Consider the following 23,020-nt stretch of genomic DNA (forward strand, 5'->3'; position numbering starts at 1 on the left):
CAGCAGAAAGACTATACACAATTACGATCAAGCCGTCCAGTGTACAGATATAAGATAGAGAGTCCAATCATCTATTGGACTTTAATGGAATTTATATTGCACTTAATATAATATAATGTAATATAAATTCCAATAAATGATAGTCCAAGAGTCTCCAAGAGTTGATGGCAGGTCAGGTCTGTAGTTGGTGATAGGATTGTTCACACTTCTCTGAAACTGCCCCTGAATCTGGAGGCGTGCGTTTCCACACTTCTATACCTCTTGCCTGATGGGAGAGGGAAGAATGTGGCTGGCTGGCACAGGACAAGTTGCAGGTGATATTTACTCCTGGGAGCTTGAAGCTTTCAACCATCTTTACTTCAGCACTGTCAATGTATACTGTGATATGTGTACTGCTTTGCTACCTGAAGTTGATCACAATCTTTTTTGTCTTGCTGACATTGAGGGAAAGGTTATTTTTCGTCTAAAGCTGGGTAATATTCTTGCCCAATCTCCCATGTACCAAATCTCATTCTCCAATGAGAATGCCGAGATGACTGAGCATCTATATCCCCTTTGGAAATAGTTAATTCCAAAGATTGAAAAACCCACGCAAATAAATGTTTCTTTATCACAGCCCTAAATTAATGACCCCTTCTGCCAAAACCACACCTCCTCATCTCAGTCTCTGGAAAGGCGACAGTCAATCAAGAGGTTAAAGTCCAGAAACTCATTGATCTCTGCCTTGATCCTGAAATTCTGGTTTTAGATTAAAAAGCTCTGATCATGGTGCAGTACTGATCATGGCCAACCAAGTTACAATTTTAGACAAGTGTCCTGGAGGGTTTCAATGGCCGAGTTATTCTCTCAAAGGTATTCCTCCAGTTTCAATCATGATGCTTCATTGTTCTATGATCGTGTAGAATTGAACAGCAAATGCTTTTACCACATCTTATCAGAGCAGCTCAAAATTATTTCTGCTGACTATCCCACAGTAAAATATTTTAAAACTCTATATTTAGTTGATTCTTTTGTATCCAAGCATTAAGAGTGGCACAGCTGGTAGACCTGGTGTCTCACAATGTAATGTAGACAAGGGCCAGGAGGTGCTGAGATCTCAGATGTGTGCACAGTTACAGAGAGATTACAGAAAGAGAGAAGGGTAAGGTCATTGGTGGGTTTGGAGGTGGTGGTGGAAGGGTATTCAAAAATTTCTGGAAGTTGTCTCATTGCAGGACTGGAAGCCTATGTGGCAGCCGACCACGCTCACCATGGCAACAGCACACGATCCCAGTGGGCCTTTATGGCCAGTTGCAGTTGGGACAAGGAAATGGCACCAAAGCCTGGCAACGCTTGCAAAGACTCGGTGGGCCGTTTCTATATCTTATGGACTTATTATACAGCAATAATCTTACTGACCTGTACGTGAAAAAAACAATTTCACTGTACCTTGGTACATGTGATATTAAAGGAGCCATTGAACTATTGCAGTAAAGATACGCTCAAAAAGAATGTGAAGACACCTGATGAGTCACATGCCCAAGCCACTATGGTTATGGGAGTCTAGTGGTTAAGTCACCGGACTGGAAGCCAGACTCGGCGACCGCTATTATAGAGTCAAATTCACCACTATTAAAGTGTCAAATTCAAATCCCATTGTGGCAGCTGGAAAACTGCAATACAAATAATTAAGAAAGCCTAGTCTCCATAAAGCTAAACCTGAGAATATTGGATCTTCATACAAAACACAATTGATTCAATAATGTACTTCAGAGAACAGAACTCTGCCGTCCTTTCCCCATCTTATTTGTACGTCACTTTAGAACAACACCAATAAGGTTTAACCTGAACTGAATCTAGAGTTCAGGAACCAACTATAGACAACCAACAAATGGCAGTAACAGCAGCAATATCCAGGATCAATGAATGAGTAAATATAAAAGTTGTGGGTGGACGCACACCTCGAACATTAACATTAACAGGTCCTCACACTGCCACCACACATTCTTTCCCGAGTCCTTAAGCTGTTACCATCGTCAAACAGATCCTTAGGAGTGAATGCTTATTCAACCCAGTTCAAGCTTTTACCATTAGCAGATCCATGTTCAATACCTTTAATAGCTCTTTTGGGAAATCCTTCCCTTCGTTCAATCCATCCAGATTGTTAATGAAGTCTTGGCAGGTCATCTTCTTCCCAATATTCTGAAATATTGTAAGAATTGCAATGATTAACACACGGTGGACTTGTTCAAGTAGTCAGAACAGCAAAAATATAAAAATATTCTTTTTTTTCAGAACTAGCACCAATCGACAGGACCAAGAATTGGTTCTCTTTCCAATATAGCAATAAAATATTGTAGATGTTAGAAGCCCGAAGTAAAATAAAGCATGCAAGTCACAAAGTGCTGGAGTAACTCAGAGGGTCAATCGGCATCTCTGGGGAAACTTGGATAGGTGATGTTTTGGGTCCTGACCTCAAGCATTGCTTATCCATGTTCTCCAAAGATGCTGCTTGAATCGCCGAGTTATTCCGAGCAACTTGCGTCTTTTAAAAAAATATAAACCAGTGTCAGCAGTAACTTGTGTCGCCATAAAACAGAACACGTTGGAGATACTCACAAGCCAGGAATTAATTGGGCAGAAAGAAATAGAGCTAAAATTTCAGATCAGTGCAAACACCCTTAAAAAAGGTAATTATCCTGAGGTAGACACAAAATGCTGGAGTAACTCAGCGGGGACAGGCAGCATCTCTGGAGAGAAGGAATGGGTGACGTTTCAGGTCGAGACACTTCTTCAGACTGACTTGCTTATCTCTCTCCACACTTTACCCGATCAATTGCAATTTTCTGGTTGGAAATGTAATGAAATCCAATTCTGGTCAACATCATTACATTGCTATAACAGTGCAGTATTGCATGTTGAGGCTTTTGAACTTCCAGCAAAACCAACATATGGGCCATTCTTTGGAAAGTGAACCAAAAATGTCACACACGTGACCCAACATCGTCACATTACATTAAGAAATTCTTGTAAGAGATTAATCTTATTCATTGCTATTTTCCTACCTACAGAACTATAATACATGTCTGCTAAAGATATGAACATTCTAGCTTTTTTAAATTTACAGTTTGTAAGATAAAATTGAGTTATGAAAAAAATGCTTCCGTGTGAGGCCACACACGTGACCAGTCATATTTGACCTCTGACCCTAAACAAACATTGTCTGCATAACATATAACATTTTCACTTGATAAACTTCGACATATACAAGTCATATATACAGTACAAAACAATATACCTGTAATGCTTTCAGAATTAAAAGAGATGTATTCCACAATTTTTCATATTTTTGGTCACACACGTGACTAAGAATGACCCATATCTGCAAATTGTCTCCAACTGTATTACTTTGCTTGAGAAGTAGGCACACCACATGACTTGTGTCCAAAAACACCAACAATGTAAACGCAGCCATGGAGAAAACAGTACGGTCTGAGCTTCATGAAACATTAGAGCAGAACTTCCCAAATTAAACTACATTTTCTTTTCCTTGGTCTCTCCGGAGATCATGTGGCTTCACAGCCTCTGAAATAATCACTATAGCGTGTGACGGATTGAAAATCCTTTCCAGTTTGCCAACGATTGTACCAAAGCCACACGTGCAAACCCATTCGCATTTAAGCAGAGTAAACTTTAGAATCAAAGGCACAGCATGATGAAGCTGGTGATAAAGCAACAAAGATCATCTCCAGTCTGATAAACATGTAAACTGATTTCTTATTGTTAGGCCTATTCAATAACAGAGATAACTTAATTACAATCATTAAAAAATAAAAAAAAGTCTAGAGAAGGTGCAGTCATGCAGCACAGAAGCAGGCCCTTCGGCCCCACTTGCCCTTGCCGACAGAATGTCCCATCTACACTAGTCCCATATGCCCACATATGGCCCATACCCCTGCAAACCCCTCCTATCTGTACAAATCACTTCATATGTTATTATAGTTCCTGCCTCCACTACCTCATCTCTTTCCATTTACCCATCACTTGTTCCATGTACTTATCACCTTCGATGGAAAAAGTTACCCCTCAGATTCCTATTAAATCTTTCACCTCTCACCTTAAACCTATGATCCCTAGTTCACGATTCCCTTATTTTGGATAAAAGACTACATTTACCGCATCTATTCCACTCACGGTCTTCTACAGCTCTACAGTGCGAGGCCCAACGCAAATTGGAGGAACAGCAACTCGTATTTCACTTGGGCAGCTTGCACCCCAGCGGTATGAATATTGACTTTGCTAACTTCAAGTAACCCTTGCTTTCCCTCTCTCTCCATCCCTCCCCGTCCTAGTTCTCAGACTGGTTAGACTGTCCTGATTAAATTTTTTACAGATTGTATGCCTCGTTGTCACCTTCTCCTCAGCTAACAATGTCTATTCTACATGTGCCTTGAACTCCATCCCCCTTGATCTCTTGTTTTCACACCTCACCCTTCCACATCTCTATGTCTCCCTCTCCCCTGACTCTCAGTCTGAAGAAGGGTCTCGACCCAAAACGTCACCCATTCCTTCTATCCACAGATGCTGCCTGTCCTGCGAAGGTACTCCAGCATTTTGTGTCTATTTGTAGCTCTGTTTCTATACCTATACTATGCCTCCTTTCTCCTTAATTAATAAAGCAACACACACTCTTCTCTTACCACCTTCGTGCCTGCAGCATCTGTACCCTGGAACATTAAGCTGTCAGTCCTGTCCCTCTCTTCGTCAGGTTTCCATAACGGGTGCAATGTCCCAATCCCCTGTAACTATCTATGCTGTGTTCATCCATATTACTCATCAGGACTCTTGCATTAAAATAAATGCAATTCAAGCCAACAGTCCTTCTTCACTCCCTGCGGTGCTCCTACCTATCCTGTCCACTGAACTTTCATCACCTTTCCGACCAGCTTCCAGCCTCTCACCTGCCTCACTCCTGCATTGGATCCCAGCCCCCTGCCGATCTAGTTTAAACCACCCGTGTAGCACTATCGAACCGACCTGCCAGAATATCGGGTCCCCTCCAGTTCAGGCCCCCTCTTGTACAGGTCACCTCTGCCTCAGAAGGGATCTCAATGATCCAAAAATCAGAATCTCAGTCCCTTGCACCAACTCGTCAGCAAAAGCATTCATCTGTCCGATCTTCCCATTCCTACCCTCACTAGAACGTGGCACCTGGAGCAATCCAGAGATCACTACTCTAGACGTCCTGCTTTTTAACCTTTTGCCTAACTTCCTTTCAGAGGACTTCTTCCCATTTCCTAACCACTTCATTTGGCCCAACATGCACCACAACCTCTGACTGCTCATCCTCCCCCTCAAGAATGTTGTGAAGGCAGTCAGAGACATCCTGGACCCTGCAACCAGGAAGGCAACAGACATAGATACATAGACAATAGGTGCAGGAGGAGGCCATTCGGCCCTTCAAGCCATTCAATGTGATCATGGCTGATCATCCACTATCAGTACCCCGTCCCAGCCTGCTCCCCATATCCTTTGATTCCGCTAGCCCTAACAGCTCTACCTAACTCTCGTTTGAATGCATCCAGTGAATCGGCCTCCACTGCCTTCTGAGGCAGAGAATTCCACAAATTCACCACTCTCTGGATGAAAAAGTTTTTCCTCATCTCAGTTCTAAATGGCCTACCCCTTATTCTTAATAGCACGAATGTCCTTCCTCAAATTAGGCCAGCCTGGAGTCTTGATTGCTGCCACAGAATCTCTTGTAACTATCTATGCTGTGTTCATCCATATTACTCATCAGGACTCTTGGATTAAAATATTACCCATCAGGACTCTTGGATCTCGAATGTGCCTCCTGCCACTATGGACCTGGAGAAAACCCACACAGTCACGGGAAGAATGTACAAACTCCGTACAGACACCACTCATAGTCAGGATCAAACCCGCTGCACCACACCACCTTGCTGCCCTCTAGGTAGGATTCCCAGCATTATGATGGTTAGACTTAGCAAAGGATTCAACTCTTCAAAACTTTTGTCTCATGCCATCTGCCTTTACATCTCTGGCATTTTACATTTACCGCTGCCACAACAACATTCTGTGTTCACATCTCTGGCCCGTTCAACCATCTCCCGAGCCCCCGCCCAGCACCCCTAACTACCTATTACCTGCCAGGCTTTGTCCTGCCCCTCCTTTTTTCCAGCTTTCTCTGTTCTCCCCCCCCCCCCCCCCCACCTTACAATCAGTCTGAAGAAGAATCCCGACCCAAAACGTCACCTATGTATGTCTCCAGAGATGCTGCCTGGCCCGCTGATTTATGCCAGCACGCACTTTGTGTCCCTTTTCCTCTCCTAATGAAAGCAGTGAAGTAGTGGTGCCATCTGTAGGCACCCCTGATCAACTGCACCTGCAGAAGCTGCAGTTACTTTATGGCAACAAATTCTCTTTGATAAAATGAAATGAAAAGGGGATTGAAAATTCTGTTGCATTTAAGATGTTTTACTCTAACTTTTGCCTGCAGCAATGACAGGTAGATGGAGGTGAAGGACTGCAATACAACAGCCCTGTTCATTCACAAGGTAAATAAGGCTCATTTGGTTTTCTAAGGTTGTGGGCTCGTGTCAAAAGGCAAGGTGCTGACAAGCATGCAAGCTGTTCAATTTCGATACAAAATCGCATTGCTCATGTCAAGGTATTTTATTCTATTTGCAAACAAGTACTCTGAATAATGACATTTTGGGTTGAGATCCTTCTTCAGACAGGGAAAGGGAAACAAGAGATATAGAAGGCACATAGAACAAATGAATGAAAGATATGCAAAAAGCACCAATGATCAAGAAAAGGTAGAGCCTACAATGCTCCATTGTCAGCTATGGGGTAGGCGATCACGAGTTATATAGACAGTGTGACGAAGGGTCTCGACGTGAAACATCACCTATTCCTTTTCTCCAGAGATGCTGCCTGACCCTTAGTTACTCCAGCTTTAAGTGTAAAACAGCACTTGTTGTTCCTTTCTACACGTGTGACAGACTTCAGACTTGATTTTCTTCAATGAACATCGCACCAGCCCTGCCAGATCCACACAAAAATTAGAGTAGGAAACAAATCTCTGCCCTTACAGTATCATCCTCTCATTTCAGATGAGTTTAGTTGATTGTCACGTGTACCAAGGTACAGTGAAAAGCTTTTTGTTGTGTGCTAACCAGTCAGTGGAAAGACTGCACATGGTTACTATTGAGCTGTCCACAGTGTACAGATACTTGATAAAGGGAATAATGTTTATTGCAAGATAAACAGTTGTAAAGTCCGATTAAAGATAGTCTGAGGGTCTTCAATGAGGTAGATGGTAGAGGAGGACCACTCTTTAGTTGGTGATAGAATGGTTCAATTGTCTGATAACAGCTGGGAATAAACTGTCCCTGAATCTGGAGGTGCGTGTTTCTGGAGGTGTGCGTTTTCACACTTCTGTACCTCTTGCCTGAGAAGGAGTGATTGAGATGAGACTCATCCTTGATTATGCTGGTGGCCTTGCCAAAGCAACGTGAAGTATAGATGGAGTCAGTGGAAGAGACGTTTATGTCTAGTAAGTGATAGGTGGATACAGGAGAGGGGGGTTGATAGACAGATGGTTCGACTAAGGCTAGAGATGAAAAGACAAAAAAGGTGTGAGATAAGGCAATAAGATTAGAAGGGGCACGAAATGTGAAGACAGAAGAAAGAATATAGTTGGAAAGAGAAGAGAAAGGCAAAGTCCTGCCCCACCTTTCTTCTTGCAATCAGTCAGAAGGGTCCTGACCCGAAATGTCGCTTTGTGTCTTTTTTTGCAATCCAACATCTGCAGTTCCTTGTCTCTTTGACTAGCAATGGAGATAGAAGCCTTTCGAATTACAAGGGGGCCCAAGTCCATCTCGACTTAATCGCATTCACATATTTGTAATGTACCTGCATTAAGAGGGTCAAAAGCTCCAACTGTGTGACACCTATAGAATCAAGAATGCTGTTGACACAACGTGCTGTTCAACTGCAGTCTGATACAATTCTTGCAATGCCTGTGACATGATCTCAAGCGAGTATGAGAACTTAAAACCAGTGCGATACATCAAATTTACAAAATGTCTGCATGGTCTGTGAATGTTGAATCCATTTACTAAATATCTTGTTTCCCACCTGAGCCAAGGTCGAAACTCCAAAGCTATTTAACAAGAGAAGAGATTCAACAGCCATTAACAATGAGGGTGGTCTGAAGCTCGTGTAGAAAAATAACTGCAGATGCTGGCACAAATCGAAGGCATCACAAAATGCTGGAGTAACTCAGCGGGTCAGGCAGTATCTCAGGAGAGAAGGATTGGGTGACGTTTCGGGTCGAGACCCTTCAGACACCCCCGAAACGTCACCCATTCCTTCTCTCCTGAGATGCTGCCTGACCCACTGAGTTACTCCAGCATTTTGTGATACCTGTAGTCTAAAGCTCTGTATTCTTTTCCCCAAATTAACATAATCCATAATGTGCTATTTAAACCAAATACATTTCCATCGCCTATCCTGTTATGCTGCAAATTGCACAGCAGTCAATTGTACAGCAAACATAATGACTGCACAAGTTCAAAAGAGTCAATAGATTTCTCTTCATGAAGTGGAAGAATGCACTCTTTATAGCATTTATTCCAAGTTGAAAAAAAAGCAACCCCATTCCCTGTCAAAAGTGCTTGCTAATGACTCTGGCATATTACACACAAAAAATAATAAATCTGGAAGCAAGGGTCGTTACGTGAGGGAACAGAATCTTTTGAAAGATGGGGAAAATATTAATTCTACAATCATACTGTGTGATTGAGTGGTCTATGTAATGAAAAAAAGTGCAAAAAGCATTGATGTTATTAAATCAGGCAAAGACAAAACTTGATTGACAGCAATGGCTTTCAATCCAAATCAGTCAACTGTGAACAGAAATTCATTTTATTAACAATATTTGCAGATAACCATGGTGATGGGCCTGGGACAAAGTGAATAAACAAATATGTTGCAGGATTCCTACACAATATGCACTGTAAACTGAAATAGCAATTCTGAGGAAATATGATGATGACCATGGATGGCAAAGCAATTTGATTCAATTTGGCCAAATTAAGCGTGAAGACTGTATTCTAAATATAGAACTACATATTAGAATCAAATTAGGGAACTATTAATCCTAATAGGCAACACTTTGCAGATTTAATATTTATAAATATGAGGGGATTATAAAATCACGAGGGGAATAGATAGGGTTGATGCACAGAATCTTTTACCCAGAGTAAGATTCAGGAACAGTTTCTTCCCAGCTGTTATTGGGCAACTGAATCATCCTATCAATAACTAGAGAGTTAAAGGGAATAAACATTATTCCCTTTATCAAGTATCTGTGCACTGTAATCATGACTGGTTAGCTCACAAAAGCTATTCACTGTACCTCAGTACACGTGACAATAAACCAAACCAAGAGTAGGTGACTCAAGAACCAGAGGACATTGGTTGAAGGTGAGAGGGGAAAGATTTAATAGGAACAAGAGGATCAACTTTCCACACAAAGGGTGATAGATATATGGAACGAGCTGCCAGGGGAAGTAGAAACAAGGAACTGCAAATGCTGGTTTAGCAAGGAAAGAGAAAGAAACTCAGCAGGTCTGGCAGCATCCCTGAAGAAACATGTACAGGTGACGTTTCAGATCTGGAATCTTCTTCAGAATGAAGAAGAGTCCCGACTCGAAACATCTCAAATCCATGTTCTTCCGGGATGCTGCCAGACCTGCTGAGTTACTTCAGCTTTTTATGGTTTTGCCAGGGGAGGTAGTTGGTACCATAACAATATGGTAACCATACCATATCCCATATATGGATAGGATCAGAAAGATTTAGAGGGACATGGGCCAAATGCAGGCAGGTGGGATTAGCATAGAAGGGGGTCGGTATGGGCAAGTTGGGCCGAAGGGCCTGTTTTGGGACTCTATAACTCAATATCTTTTTTCTTCCCGATAACGTATAAAGTCATCCATTATAATTTAAACTCTCTACCTTGACTATCTAAATATCAGTTCAAATTGCATACACATGATTGGATTCAAGTACTTACATGGCCATGGAGGTCTGTGTTCAATAACATCAGTGCACAAGTAAGGCAATGGACTCCATCTGTAAAAGGACGGAAAGGCTCGAGTGAGTGTTCAGCCATTGGCAAAGCAGATCTTGTTCCATAACCTGACAAATTATGTTTGATTAAACATGCCATCTCCAACTAATGAACTGAGACATTGTTTATGCACAGATTGTTTATGGGACAGCACAGTGGAGCAGTGGTAGAGCTGCTGTCTCACAACAGCAGAGACCCAGGGTCCATCCTGGGGTGCTGTGCAGAGTTTGTACGTTCTCCCTGGGACTGTATGGGTTTCCACCTGGTGCTCCCGTTTCCTCCCACATTCCAAAGACACGAGGGTTTGCAGGTTAATTGGCTTCTGTAAATTGCCCTAGTGTGTAGGATGCGAAAGTGGGATGACATAGGACTGGTGTACAGGGGGCCGATGGTCGGCGTGAACTCGGTGGGCCAAAGGGCCTGTTTTCATGATGCATCTTTAAACTAAACATCTGCAGCATCCCCAACCAAATTTGTCCTAAAGTGCATGGGTGCAGAAATCTTGTAACACACAACCTTGATTGGCTTACAGCACCCATTCGTCTATGAAGTTATTTACATTTCCATCCCTTTCACCTCCTTTCTCCAGGTAAGATCAGAGAAGGTCGAGAATGGAATAGCTTTGTGCTGAGATCGTCCAACATCTCACGAGGGAATCACTAACACCACTTTGGAACCTTTCCAAGTAAAAGCTCAACCTCAACAGCAGAATTCATGAATATCATTCAAACCATTTACAGGACTCAACATTTAACCCGTCTACTGTGAGATTCCCAATTAAGAGATTGAAGAGTGTATATTTGCCATGTGTCATATGCACCATGATGCAGCAGGTAGAGTTACTGCCTCACAGCGCTGGAGACCCCGGTTCGATCCTGATCTCGGGTGCTGTCAGTGCAGAGTTTGCACAATCTCCCTGTGACCGAGTAGGTTTCCTCCAGCTGCTCCAGTTTCATAAGAGCAGAATTAGGCCATTCAGCCCATCAAGTGTACTCTGCCATTCAATCATGGCTGATCTATCTTTCCCTCTCAACCCCATTCTCCGGCCTTCTCCCCATAAGCCCTGACACACATACTAATCGTGAATCTGTCAAACTCCGCCTTACAATTTTCCGTTGACGGACTCCACAGCCTTCTGTGGTAATGAATTCCACAAATTAACCACCGTACGGCTAAATAAATTTCTCTTCATCTTCTTTCTAAAGGTACATCCTTTTATTCGGAAGCTGTGCCCTCTGGTTTTAGACTCTTCCACTAGTGGAAACAACCTCTCGACATCCACACTAACCAGGTCTTTCACTATCCAGTAAAATTCAATGAGGTCCCCCAACTCGATCGAGCACATCAAATGCTCATCTTATGTTAACCCAATCATTCCTAGGATCATTCGCATGAACCTTCACTGGACCCTCTCCAAAGCCAGCACATCCTTCCTCAGATATGGGGCCTTCCAACATCCCAAAGATGTGCAGGTTTTTAGGTTAATTGGCCTAATGTAAAAAATGCCCCCAGTTTGTAGGAAGTGGATGAGAAAGTGGGATAACATAGAACTAGTGTGAATGGGTGATTGAAGGTCAGCATGGACTAGGTGGGCCAAACAGTCGGTTTCCATACTGTATATCTAAAACTAATCACCAGATATAAACTGAACCAATAAAATTATTACTTATTCCAAGTAAAATTAGATGATACGGCAAACACCAAATTAATTGCACGAGCTTACATTTAATCCATTTATTTCGAGATTCCCAATTTAACAGAAGCAATCAATTGGAAAATTATTAAAAATGTAACTCTGAACTTTTTAGACACGAAAAAAATAAATGAACTGCAGAATTTTGTGTGGCAAAATCAATTTTAATCAAACTTAAATTCAGCCAATAATACCCAGAAAACTCAATTCAGTATTCTATTTCATGTAGAAATTAAATGTTCTGCAGTAATAAGAAATAATTACATTAGAACTAGCTAGACAAAGCACCATGGATTCTGCAGGTATTTCTCACCTTGATAAGGATTTTGTCATTGAGTCACATCTTATTTTGACAGGATTCTTGCAGTCAAATACAGACCTCCCAACATTTGATTTTACAAATTCAGAATTTTGATGTCCAAAATTCAGAATTTTGATGTCCAAAATTCAGAATTTTACATCAAAATTCATAATATGGCGCGCAATGCAACTTTTCAGCAAAAATAACTATGCACGCCAAATGCGCGTACGCGTTGCGCTACATTCACGTGTGAAAAACTACTATTATTTCCAACAGTCTGTAGTTCTTGGACTACATGTACAATGTCAGGCCTATCATGAGTATATTCTACTATTGTAGAAAGGTTATTGAACAGAAATACATTTTACAACAAAGAAAATTAGTTTTGTTTTGTTTTTTCTATTTTGCTTTTTCCTTACACATCCCAATTCTCATGGTATTGAATAAAAGAACAATAGTCATAAAATGTATGACTAAGTTATGAAGAAAGAGTTTCATTTAAAAAACTGCACATACCTAATTTAATTGAAGACATACTTGCTCCAGTTGGCTTCAACAGCAAATCACAACGGTCTATGTCCCTCCAACTGTGCTCCCCCCCCTCTATCCACCCCCCTCCCCACACCCATACCCCCTACTCCCCACCCCTCCCCTCCACCCATTTCCCCTCAATCCACTCCCCCACCCTTCCTCCCCACACCCCTCCTCCCCATACCCCTCCCACCCCCACTCACCCCTCCCACCCCCACTCACCCCTCCCTACCTCCACCCCCAACCCCCTCCTCCCACTCCACTGCCCCCCTCCACTGCCCCCCTCCCCTGCACCCCCCCCCCCACCCCCATCCCCTCTCAACATCAACAGGTCTCACGCTCCGCAGCGAGGCTAGGCCAGCGGCGAGGACGGGCGAGAGGCGAGGCGAGGCCAGCGGCGAGGTGAGGCCGAGCCAGCGACAAGGCGAGGCCGGGTGAGCGGCGAGGTGAGGCGAGGCTAGCGGCGAGGCCGGGCCAGCGGGGAGGCCAGACCAGGCCAGGCTAGCGGCGAGGCCAGGCCAGGCTAGCGGCTAGGTGAGGTGAGTACAGCGGCGAGGTAAGGCCAGGCTAGCGGCGAGACCAGGCTAGCGGCTAGGTGAGGCGAGTACAGCGGCGAGATGAGACCAGCGGCGAGGCCAGACCAGGTCAGGCTAGCGTCAAGGCCAGGCTAGCGGCTAGGTGAGGCGAGTACAGCGGTAAGGCCGGGTCAGCGGCGGGGCAGGGGGGAGACGAGCGGCGAGGCGTGTGTTTTACAGAAAAATTTGAGGCAAAATCAGAATGGCGGATATGAAATAAGAAAGCGGAAACTTTCCACGAAATTCGGAAGGGTTGGGAGGTCTGCAAATATAAATCATGACACTCTGGGAAACTACAAAACAGCAAGCAACAGCAGACCAGGAGGAAGGGTAGCTATTGACTAAGGCTCACTTACACTCTTGTATCTTTTTCAGCGCAACCACCTTTTTGCATAGGAACAAAATTCTGATGGATGTAACATATCCGGCAGATAGTGGCCCCTGGTGCCACAGGAGACATGCTTGATTAATTAGTGCACACTAGAACTGCACAAGGTGAGGAATATATCCAACGGTGAGAGCTTTTGGAACCACTGTGTTTCAAACTACTCTTACGGCACTTCCTAACATACCGTCTTCCACTAAAAGCTCAATCGTTGTTAGATTTTCTGGAATTACGAACTACAGGTCCAGAAAACACACACCTCCAGATTCAGAGACAGTTTCTCACCAACTGTTATCAGGCAACTGAACCTTCCCACCAACAATTAGAGAGCAGCCCTCAGCTTCTATCCATCTCATTGAAGACCCTCGGACTATCTTTAATCGGACTTTACCTTGCACTAAACCCTTTATTCCCTTTATCATGTGTCTGTACACTGTGGACACCTTGATGGTAATCATAGTCTTTGCGCTGATTTTTCAGCATGCAACAAAAAGATTTTCACTGTACCTCAGTACACGTGACAATAAACTAAATTAAACTAAAGAGCAGCAGTCCCATTTGTGAAAATATCTCCAGACTCCAGTATCCTTCGTCACACAATAAACGTGGCAGAGTGGAGAAGGCATAAAATTTAAATGTCAAATGATATTAAGTTCCGTTCTTTCATGCAGCAGCATTATTCACCTTGTCAGCTTCCTATTATTCGAGCTTCACAGAATTAAAATGCTGAGGTGCACATCAGCTAAACAGAGAGAGCTATACAGCAGAGAAAGCGGCCCTTTGGCCAAGCTGACCAAGTTGGCTAACCAAGGTAATCTCACTTGCCCATGCCAGGCCCACATCCTTCCAAACCTTTCCTATCCATGCACTGATCTAAATGTCTTTTGTCTGTCGTAATTGTGTCTACCACTGTTTCTGTCATCTCATTCCATATACACACACCACCCTCAGTGTGAAAATCAACTGGAAAGGAAACTCTCCAAAACAGTTGTTTCAACTGGTGAGGTTTACCTGAACAACATTAGCAGATATGACCTGCTCTGTCGAGTCAAGGCCACTGAGAATTAGAATGCACCAGGTTAAATAAGCAAAATGGCTGGCTGGTTTGGATACTGGAGAGTGCAGGTATTCTAATAACATTTTTTTTTTAAATTGGCCAAGTACATGGATAGGAAAGGTTTTGAGGGATGTGGGCCAAACGAGGGCACGTGGTGGGACTAGTATAGATGGGGCATCTTAGTCAGCATGGGCAATTTGGGCCAAAGGGCCAGTTTCCATGCTCTATGGTTTTGACTATGCAGGTAGATGAAATGTTTTGTTCAAAATTCTAACTCTGTGTATAGGTAAGTGAGCTGTTTAAATGCCTCTAGCCTGAAGGAAAAAAACTAAAACATGAAGGAAAAAAAACTACAATGCCTATAACTGTCAGGATGGTTGGATGGCAGATTATGAAAGTTTCACTGTAATAATAATAATAATAATATTCATTTATTGTCATTGCAACGAGTACAACGAAATTTAAAAAATAGCCAATCCTGACGGTGCGTACAAACATATATGCAATAAATGCAAAAACAAATAAATACATAAATACAATTAAATACAATTATATTAAGTACAAGATTTTTTAACGGTGTTGCCTAGTGCAAAGGTAGTGTTCAGTTCTCGTATGGCCCTGGGGTAAAAACTGTTCTTAAGTCTGTTTGTTCGGGATTTGATCGACCTGAAACGTCGACCAGAGGGCAGATGAACAAACAGACGGTGGCCGGGGTGGGATGGATCTTTTATTATTTTGCCTGCTCTACTGAGGCAGCGTAGGCTGAACAGGTGCTCCAGGGAGGGCAGTGAGCAGCCGATGATCTTCTGGGCCATCGTGATGACCCTCTGAAGGGCCTTCCTGTCCTTTTCTGAGCAGCTGGCATACCATGTGGTTATACAGTATGCCAGCACACTCTCGATGGAGCAGCGATAGAAGGACAACATGAGCTTCTCCTGCAGGTTGGTTTTCCTGAGGATCCTCAGGAAGTGGAGTCTCTGCTGTGCCTTCTTTACTGTGGTGATGGTGTTGGTAGACCAGGTAAGATCCTCTGCGATGTGCGTACCCAGGAACCTGAAAGCTGGTACCCTTTCCACACAGACCCCATTGATGTAGAGTGGGTCGTAATCTCCACTGGTTTTTCTAAAGTCAATTATAAGTTCCTTTGTTTTGGAGGAGTTCAGGACCAGATTGTTCACTGAACACCATGCTGCCAGCCTTTGGATTTCATCCCTATAGGCTGTCTCATCTCCTTCTGAGATGAGTCCAACCACAGTCGTGTCATCCGCGAACTTGATGATGGTGTTGGTGGGATGGGTGGGGGTGCAGTCGTGAGTGTAGAGGGAGTAAAGGATGGGGCTCAACACACAGCCCTGTGGTGAGCCGGTGCTCAGTGTAATGGTGGAGGAGAGGTGAGGGCCTATTTTGACGGTCTGGGGGCGGTTGGTCAGGAAGTCCTTGATCCATTGGCAGATGGTTTGGGAAAATCCAAGGTCGGAAAGTTTGGTGACCAGTCTGCTCGGGATGACCGTGTTAAAGGCAGAGCTGAAGTCGAGGAAGAGCATCCTCACATAGCTCCCCTGGTGTTCAAGGTGGGTCAGTGCAGTGTGAAGAGCAGTGTCGATGGCATCCCCTGTAGACCTATTTGCTCTGTAGGCAAACTGGTGTGGGTCGAAGGTGGGTGGGAGGCTGGCTTTGATGTGCTGCAGGACCAGTCTCTCGAAGCACTTTGTGATGACCGGTGTGAGTGCTACCGGACGGTAGTCGTTAAGACCGCTGATGACAGACTTTTTCGGCAGTGGGATGATTATGGCGGACTTCAGGCAGGGAGGGATGGTGGATTTTAAAAGGGACAGGTTGAAGATTTTTGTGAAGACCTCAGATAATTGGTCTGCACATTCCCTCAGCACTCTGCCCGTCACACCATCGGGGCCTGCAGCTTTCCTGGGATTCACTGCTCTGAGCACGCGCTTAACATCATACTCCTGCACAGTGAAGGTGTTGCTGTCAGGTGCTGGAGAGGGTGTAATATCTGCCACTGTAGCTTTCACCTCGAAACGAGCAAAGAAACAGTTAAGTTCCTCAGCCAGCGAGGCGTCGCCGCCGTTGTCCACATGGTCTATGACAACAATCCAGAAACTCAAACTCAATTCTCGTGGCAGGAGCAGAATTAAAGAGAATATCTAGTCTACTACCAGACTATTGTAAAGACCAATATGGTTTACCAGGTTCCTGCAGAGGGTAGAAATGTTACATCCTTATTTTATCTATCCTAACCCACATCTCCAGTGATTTTGTCGATTCTTGACCACCCTCTGACGTGGGCAGCAAGACATTTAGTGGTACAGCACCTGTACTGCTAAAGGAAAATACGACCAAACCGAGACACAAGGGGTGCTGGAGTAACTCAACGGGTCAGACAGCATTTTTGCAGAGCATGGATAGATGACATTTCAGGTTGAGATTCTTCCTCAGACTGACTGTGGGGGCGGAGGAGAAGAAAGCTGGAAGAGAGGTGGGGAAGGACAAAGCCTGGCAGGTAATATGTTGAGTAAAAACAAACTGCAGATGGTGGTTTATACCGAAGACAGACACAGAATGCTAGAGTCTGAAGATGGGTCCCCACCCGAAACGTCACCCACCCTTTTACTCCAGAGATGTTGCCTGATCTGCCGAGTTACTCTAGCACTTGGGTAATAGGTTGATGCAGGTGAGGGGGTTTTAACTGTTCAGACCAACCTGGCAGCAGCATATGTACCGAATTTGGCTTCTATGTTACACTCTTATACCAACAACAATATTGTTCTTCCTTCCCTGTTACTGAGTCTAAACCCTAGAATTTCCTCCTGCCTAGACTACTGCAACTCCCTATACACTGGGATCAGCCAATCATCCCTGTCCCGCCTGCAATTGGTCCAAAACGCCGCAGCGCGACCCCTGACGGGTACCCGTAAAAGGGACCACATCACCCCGATTCTGGCCTCACTCCACTGGCTCCCAGTTCGGTACAGAATCGACTTCAAGCTCCTCCTATTCACATACAAAGCCCTAAACGGGCTTGCCCTCCTATATCAAAAATCTTCTAACCCACCACTCTATCTCCAGGTCGCTCAGGTCGGCCGACTTGGGGCTACTCACTATCCCGCGGTCTAGGCTTAAGCTCAGGGGTGACCGCACTTTTGCGGTTGCAGCTCCTAGACTGTGGAACAGCATCCCTCTCCCCATCAAAACTGCCCCCTCCATCGACTCCTTTAAGTCCAGGCTCAAAACCTATTTCTACTCCCTAGCGTTTGAGGCCCTCTGAGGGGGCGCTGTGAACTGTTTATGTATGTGCTGTTATGTTTGTGTGCCATTGTATGTTCGTTTCTTAGTACCTGAACTGATATACAGCACTTTGGTCAACGTGGATTATTTTTAAATGTGCTATACAAATAAAATTGACTTAACTTGACTTGACGAGAACTCTTCACCCTATCGAGTTCTATACGAGTACCTGCTCTGTGGAGATTCAAGGTTCATCAGAACCTTCTCAAAAAGTAATTAGGGAAAGGCAATAAATGCTTTCTAAGACTAAAATCATAAAAGCACTAGTAATAAAAGTGAACTCTGCCTGCCCATGCACCAGTGGTCATTAGACCTACCTTGTGAAGGAATAGAGCACCGGTTACACTGATAATATCTGTTGGAGAAGTGGATCAGAACCCGCTCCCGTTCCTGAGTCTCTCCCATTAGTGCAAATGCTTTCAAGAAAAATCTGCAACAAAATAAAAAAGCATTTATCAGAACAATCATTGAGTGCTCCTCAATAAATATTTGATGTCCAATCGTAACAAAGACCACCACAGACTAAACAAATGTAGCTTTTTTTGTCTTTAAATCCGGGCAGAATCCTTCCAAGGACAGTAAGTCAAGCATCAAATCTCAGGGGCATTTGAGTGGTACAGGGCTGCAGCGGTAGAGTTGCTGCCTTACAACGCCATAGACCCTGGATCAACCCTGACTATGAGTGCTATCTATACGGAGTTTGTAAGTTCTCCCTGTGACCGCATGGGTTTTCTCCAGGTGCCCTGGTTTCCTCCCACACTCCAAAGACATGTTTTTACCAAAGGTTTGTAGGTTAATTGCCTTTGGTAAAATTATAAATTGCTCCTAGTGTGTGGGATAGTGCCGATGTACGGGGTGATCTCTGATCGTCACGGACTCGGTGGGCTTAAGGGCCTGTTTCCGCTTTGCATCTCTAAAGTTTAAAGCCTGCAAAAACCATCTGGCCTTTCAATATTCAGGTACTGGTCTCGCCCACCATGTCATCTCCAACATCTCGCCTGGCACAAGCACGTGTGGCAAAGATCACATCCCATTACGATTTTTTTTAAACTTTAATAAGGGTGCCCCCCACTTCAAATTTCCATTGTTACTTTACTCAACAGGGTCACTTTACTAGATAGCAATGAAATCTTTTGAAACTACCTCCATAATCAAACCAAGAGACTTTAGTTTTAGAGATACAGTGTGGAAACAGGTTCTTCTGTCCACTAAATTTACACCGACCAGCAATCACCCGTACACTAGTTCTGTCCTACACACTGGGGACAATTTACAAAAGCCAATTAATCTGCAAACCTGTGCATCTTGGCAATATGGGAAGAACACGATCCTAACACTAGGGTCAATTTACTTATTTTACCAAAGCCAATTAACGTACAAGCCTGCACATCTTTGGAAAGTGAGAGGAAACCGCAGGACCCGGAGAAAACCCACGCGGTCACAGGGAGAACACACAAACTCCACACAGACAGCTTCCGAGATCAGGATCGAAACCTGGTCTCTGGTGCTGTGCAGATATTACTGATGACCTGCCAGGGACAGGCCTGGATAACCGAGACACTCCATTTACACTTGTGCAGTTGGGAAGAGTTTTAGGCCAACAGTACATACATTGAGTGAGCATCAGAAAGCGCTCTGGCAGGGCTTTTCTGATCTGCCTGTTTTGAATAAATGTTACGCTGCTCCTTGACAAAGGGGGTCAAGCCAACCCATCCCACCTAACTGAAGGTGGAGAAATGGAAGGCAGCATTGCATTCAGAGGGAGGAATACGGTACTACATTCACAAGGTGAAGGGCAGCAAGATAAGTCAAGAAAGAATAAAAAGGACCAAAGAGCTGAAAGATATTGAATTAGATCCCACAAAACCAGAAAGAGTGCAGAGAAGATTTACATGGATATTGCCAGGACTTCAGGGCCTGAGTTATAGGGAGAGGTTGGGCAAGCTAGGATTTTATTCCTTGGAGAGCAGGGGGATAACAGGTTATTTTAAAGAGATGTACAAGATCATGAGGGGAATAGACAGGGTAAATGCACCGAGTCTTTTACCCAGAGTAGGAGAATCAAGAACCAGGTCATCCATTTGAGGGGAGGAGGGAAAGATCTAATTGGAACCTGAGGGGCATCGTTTCCACACAAATGGTGGTGGGTATATGGTAGGAGCTTCCAGAGGAGACAGGTACCATAATAACATTGAGAAGACATTTGGACAGGTATGTGGTTAGGAAAGGTTTAGAGAGATATACTGGCCGTATGAGGGCAGGTGGGACTGGTGCGGATGGTGTATCTTGGTCGGCATGGGCAAATTGGGCAGAAGGGCCTATTTCCATGCGGTATGACTATTAAGTTAGAGCACCACCTCCCTGCCCTTGTGTCCAATCCAATGAAAACAGATCCCATAAAATTAGTGTGGATTCTCACTGTGAGATTAGGTGCAGTATTGCTGCTCTACCAGTAGCTGTCACCATTGTGTTGCTTAAATCCCATCTCATACTTGCAGATCACTGAAAGATTTGTAGCTTTGCCCTGACAAAATTATCTTCTCCTCAAATTAGCACCAACAGAACAAATTAGTTTAGTTTAGAGATACAGCGCGGAACCAGGCCCTTCGGCCCACCAGGTCCGCACCGACCAGCGATCCCCACATAGTAACACTATCCTTCACTCACTGTGGATCGAACCCGGGTCTCCGGCACTGCATTCGCTGTAAAGCAGTAACTCTACCGCTGCGCCACCGTGCCTCCATTCTTTCTACCCAGAGATGTTGCCTGCCCCCGCTGAGTTACTCCAGCATTTTGTGTCTATCTTCGGTTTAAACCAGCATCTGCAGTTCCTTCAAATGCCTCCAAAACCTCTAGCAAACCATCGAAGTATCATAGATCATCTTTTCATTTACAAATAACGAAGGAGCTGGTGGGGGGTTTAATGAGGAGAGATGGCAGTAGCTGGTGACACATCTGCACAGGTAGGAACTTGAGCAAAACACAAAGTACTGGAGGAACTCAACAAATCAAGCAGCATCTCAGGATGGAATGGACGGATGACGTTTTGGGTCAGGACCCTTCTTCAGATAGCAGTCTGAAGATGAGCCCCAACCTGAAACGTCACCTGTCCATACCCTCCACAGATGATGCTTGACCCGCTGAGTCCCTCCAGCACTTTGTGCTTTGCTCAAGATTCCAGCACCTGCAGTTCTTTAAGTCAGCACAGGTAGAAGAAGCTTGTACATCCCCCGTAACAATGCCCAGCTTACCTGAGGGACTGGTCCAAGGTCAACCCAGTGAAGTCAAAAAATGTGAGGTATTCTTCTGCTACTAACTTGCTGAAGTCATTACTGCAAAGAAAAACGGAAACATGTATTATATACAAGGATGAGAACTTTTCATTCTTATGGATTCCTAATTGAACAAGAATTGACATTAACTAAAACAAAGTGGTGGAATAACTTAGTTGGGAAGGCAGCATATTTGGAGAACAGGCGAACTTTTGGGTCGGGATCCTTCAGACAAAATGAATTACACTGTAACAGTCTCTTGGAAAATAATATTTAGAGATTCAGCACGAAAACAAGCCCATTGGCCCACCGAGTCCACACCGACCATCGATCACCCGTTCACATTACTTCCATGTTATTCCGCTTTCTCATCCAAATTAAGGCCATTTAAAAAAAAAAAAGAGGCCAATTAACCTACAAGGCTGCACGTCTCTTGGATGTGGGAGGAAATTGGAGCACCCGGAGGAAACACATATGGTCACAGAGAGAACATACAAATACCACATAGACAGCACCCAAGCACAGGATCGAAACTGGGTCTCTGGCGCTGTGAGGCAGAAACTCTACCTCTGCACCGCCCTTCATGTTCTTCCTCATCTTCTCACAGGAAGGCGATAATCTATTCTGAGTGTAGTTCCATGGCTACTCAACCAATCCCACCCTCACCTAGGTGGCACAGAGGTGCAGCGGTAGAATTGCTACCTTACAGCGCCAGAGACCCGGGTTTGATCCTGACTATGGGTGCTGTCTGTACGGAGTTTGCACGTTCTCTCCGTGACTGCATGGGCTTTCTCCGGGTGCTCCGCTTTCATCCCATATTCCAAAGACGTGCAGGATTGTAAGTTAATTGGCTTCTGTAAATTGTTCCTAGCGTGTAGGACAGAACTAGCGAACTAGTAGTGTCGGCGTGGACTCAGTAGGCCGAAGGACTCGTTGTCACTCTGTATCTTTAAACTAAACCCAAAGATCTATTTAAGGATGTGCTCTACTGAAGGACCCCGGCCCCTATCTCCTCCTTTGTGCATTCGGATGATTAGCACTTGTTAGCCCCGCAAGGGTGCGATCATTCAGCACAGACCTGGCATGAGGCAGAAGTCATTCACGGCCACACAGTCCTACCACATACTTCACCCAATGACCTGTGACACAGGAATAGGCCCTTCACTCCCTGGAGTTGCTCTGCCATTCAGTTGGGTCTTGCTCGATTTTTCCCACTTGGACAGCTTGCAAAAAAAACTATCCCACTTTGTATTCAATGTTCAACAACCCCAGCCCCAGCAGCTTTTATTAGGGTGGAGAAAGACTTAACATGGCATTACAAACCACACAGATTTTCCAGCACCCTTGATTCCAGAGCCTTTCTGGATTATCCTTTTTGCCGGATCAACAGAGGTCACGGCCTCTGAAAGGAATCTCAACGGTACCAGTACGGTCCAACTAAGCCGCCCAGGGGCCAAGATACCAGCCTGCAAAGTCGGCTTTGGAAGTCGGCTATGGGAACGGACCTGCCGGCTCTGGCTGGGCCGAAGTTCCAGAGACCCGGTCGCTGGTGGCAAAATTGACCCTGCCGATCGCCACGGATGCCCCGATGAGGTAGACATAGGGCTGCCTCACCTGGCCTATGCGCCACATTTTTTGGGGGTGTGGGGGGGACTTCCAAGGGGGATTTCAAGTGTGCTCCTGTAATTTTATCTGTATTAACGGAGGTTCCGGACCACCAGTTCCAGGAAAATCAGTGGTGGACCTGTACTTAGTCAAA

The 23,020-nt window shown here is 44.5% G+C and overlaps 1 protein-coding gene across 2 annotated transcripts in view; it reads right to left on the reverse strand.

Moving 5' to 3' along the window:
• The window catches only part of psd3l (pleckstrin and Sec7 domain containing 3, like), a 296,641-nt gene that overhangs the window by 99,016 nt on the left and 174,605 nt on the right, over positions 1–23,020 (reverse strand). For both annotated transcript variants that reach the window (XM_078403848.1, XM_078403858.1), the window contains 4 exons: positions 21,241–21,321; positions 18,307–18,419; positions 10,088–10,146; positions 2,092–2,181 (listed from right to left, as the gene is read on the reverse strand). In XM_078403848.1, coding sequence (XP_078259974.1) covers positions 2,092–2,181; positions 10,088–10,146; positions 18,307–18,419; positions 21,241–21,321 — 343 coding nt within the window. The remainder of the gene's footprint in view (positions 1–2,091; positions 2,182–10,087; positions 10,147–18,306; positions 18,420–21,240; positions 21,322–23,020) is intronic.

This window comes from Rhinoraja longicauda, chromosome 1 (assembly GCF_053455715.1).
Source record: "Rhinoraja longicauda isolate Sanriku21f chromosome 1, sRhiLon1.1, whole genome shotgun sequence".
NCBI lineage: Eukaryota > Metazoa > Chordata > Chondrichthyes > Rajiformes > Arhynchobatidae > Rhinoraja > Rhinoraja longicauda.